The sequence below is a fragment of the Penaeus vannamei genome, chromosome 10, assembly GCF_042767895.1.
Source record: "Penaeus vannamei isolate JL-2024 chromosome 10, ASM4276789v1, whole genome shotgun sequence".
Taxonomy (NCBI): Eukaryota; Metazoa; Arthropoda; class Malacostraca; order Decapoda; family Penaeidae; genus Penaeus; species Penaeus vannamei.
The window spans coordinates 723,417-726,143 of NC_091558.1; the positions used below are offsets into that span (position 1 = coordinate 723,417).

The 2,727-nt window shown below is 55.4% G+C and overlaps 1 protein-coding gene across 1 annotated transcript in view; it reads right to left on the reverse strand.

Annotated features, from left to right (window-relative positions):
- Positions 1–222: 222 nt before the first annotated feature.
- The window catches only part of LOC113803069 (mucin-2), a 3,481-nt gene continuing 976 nt past the window's right edge, over positions 223–2,727 (reverse strand). Inside the window, exons 3-6 of the mRNA XM_070126808.1 lie at positions 2,377–2,713; positions 1,166–2,208; positions 662–998; positions 223–505 (exon numbers count right to left, since the gene is read on the reverse strand). Of these exons, the coding sequence (XP_069982909.1) occupies positions 273–505; positions 662–998; positions 1,166–2,208; positions 2,377–2,713 (1,950 nt within the window). The 3' untranslated portion in view covers positions 223–272. The remainder of the gene's footprint in view (positions 506–661; positions 999–1,165; positions 2,209–2,376; positions 2,714–2,727) is intronic.

Below are 2,727 nucleotides of genomic sequence, written 5' to 3' on the forward strand. Positions count from 1 at the left end.
AAAGTTTACGAAAAGGATGAGATGAGTCAGCAAATACCTGACCAAAGCTTCGATTCCTCGCGCCCCTTCCTCTCGGCACCCACTCGCACCCCCCGAGGCCATTTCTGTCGTTGGATCACTGTTTGACCCCCAATGATTTGTTAACTACCATAATGTACATATCTTAGTTCACACAGCTTCTTACAGGTTATTTTTAGTGGTATGAAAACAAAACACAGATAATTTAAATGCTATTTGTTTATTAGAGCTTGGGTTCAAAACGGACCAAGAGCCTAAGGAGTGACAGTGTCAGTGCCAGCACAGGCTTGGGTGGTGTCCGTGACAGACACTGTGGTTGTGGGCGCCTCTGTGGTTGTGGGTGCCTCTGTGGTGGTCTCCTCCTTGCATCCCTTGATTGTGGAGTCTTCTGGGGTGGTTGTGGGCGTGGTTGTAGTTGGTGTGGTTGCTGTGGGTGTGGTGGTTGTGGGTGTGGTGGTCGATGTAGTTTCGGTTGTAGTCGTGGTTGCTGTGGGAAGGAAAGATTCCATTTAAGTTGTATGCATCGAGTGAGAAGTTTTGGAAATGCTAAGAAATGGCGCATTTACTGCGCTTGAGAATGGCCTCAAACGATGAAAGCGGAAACGGGCAGACCTTGGTCTGAGAAGCAAGAGACCGAACTCACTTGTCTGCGTGCAGCTGCAGCCCGCCGTGACCTGCGTCTCGATGTAGTTCTGCGCGCCGCTGACGCCCTTGCAGACGAGCTTGACGCAGTTCTCGTCGATGCGGTCGAGGACGGCGCCGCCCCACTTGAGCTGGCCGTTGTACAGACACTGGCTCTTGGTCTGGCGTGTGTGGGCGTGGAGGGGCAGCTGGAGGTCTTCGGCCTCTTGCTGGGTCGGGAGAGCCCTGACGGTGGTGCAGCTGCAGCCGTCGATGGGCACCAGCTGCACCGTCGGGTTCCCGTCGGCGGACCACTTGCACTTGAGCTCAGTGCATTGGTCCGGCAGAGACTCGATGGTCTGCGAGACGGTGGCAGAAGTGAACACGAGGAGGATCATTAAGTGGTCTGGATCCTCGACCTCAGTTAATCCCACTTACAGGATGTCACAGAATCTATTTTGCGCAGTTTTACGGTTATGATTCAGTCCTACAAAACTGCCCTCAACCGAGTACCGGACTCACGTACCTGACCTCCCCAGTAAGTGTTGCCGTTGTAGTCGCATCTATTGGGGCCTTTTGTGGTTGTTGTGGGTGTGGTGGTTGTAGGTGTGGTGGTTCCAGGCGTGGTTGTTGTGGGTGTGGTGGTTGCAGGTGTGGTTGTTGTGGGCGTTGTTGTTGTGGGTGTGGTTGTCGTAGGTGTGGTGGTTGTGGGCGTGGTTGTTGTGGGTGTGGTGGTTGTGGGTGTGGTTGTTGTGGGCGTGGTGGTTGTAGGAGTGGTTGTTGTAGGTGTGGTGGTTGTGGGCGTGGTTGTTGTAGGCGTTGTTGTTGTGGGTGTGGTTGTTGTGGGTGTGGTGGTTGCAGGCGTGGTTGTTGCGGGTGTGGTTGTTGTGGGCGTGGTTGTTGTGGGTGTGGTGGTTGTAGGCGTGGTTGTTGTGGGTGTGGTTGTTGTAGGTGTGGTAGTTGTGGGTGTGGTAGTTGTGGGTGTGGTGGTTGTGGGTGTGGTGGTTGTAGGTGTGGTTGTTGTGGGTGTGGTGGTTGTAGGTGTGGTTGTTGTGGGTGTGGTGGTTGTGGGCGTGGTTGTTGTGGGTGTGGTGGTTGTAGGTGTGGTGGTTGTAGGCGTGGTGGTTGTGGGTGTGGTGGTTGTGGGCGTGGTTGTTGTGGGCGTGGTTGTTGTAGGTGTGGTGGTTGTAGGCGTGGTTGTTGTGGGTGTGGTTGTTGTAGGCGTGGTTGTTGTGGGTGTGGTGGTTGTAGGTGTGGTGGTTCCAGGCGTGGTTGTTGTGGGTGTGGTTGTTGTGGGTGTGGTGGTTGTAGGCGTGGTTGTTGTGGGTGTGGTGGTTGTAGGCGTGGTGGTTGTGGGTGTGGTGGTTGTGGGTGTGGTGGTTGTGGGTGTGGTGGTTGTGGGTGTGGTTGTTGTGGGTGTGGTTGTTGTAGGTGTGGTTGTTGTGGGTGTGGTTGTTGTGGGTGTGGTGGTTGTAGGTGTGGTTGTTGTAGGTGTGGTGGTTGTAGGTGTGGTTGTGGGCGTGGTTGTTGTGGGTGTGGTGGTTGTAGGCGTGGTTGTAGTCGTGGTTGCTGTGGGAAGGAAAGATTCCATTTAAGTTGTATGCATCGAGTGAGTTTTGGAAATGCTAAGAAATGGCGCATTTGCTGCATGTGAGAACGGCCTTTCCTTTTATAACCTCAAGTGATGAGAGCGAAAACGGGCAGACCTTGGCCTGAGAAGCAAGAGACCGAACTCACTTGTCTGCGTGCAGCTGCAGCCCGCCGTGACCTGCGTCTCGATGTAGTTCTGCGCGCCGCTGACGCCCTTGCAGACGAGCTTGACGCAGTTCTCGTCGATGCGGTCGAGGACGGCGCCGCCCCACTTGAGCTGGCCGTTGTACAGACACTGGCTCTTGGTCTGGCGTGTGTGGGCGTGGAGGGGCAGCTGGAGGTCCTCCGCCTCTTGCTGGGTCGGGAGAGCCCTGACGGTGGTGCAGCTGCAGCCGTCGATAGGCACCAGCTGCACCGTCGGGTTCCCGTCGGCGGACCACTTGCACTTGAGCTCAGTGCATTGGTCCGGCAGAGACTCGATGGTCTGTGAGACGGTGG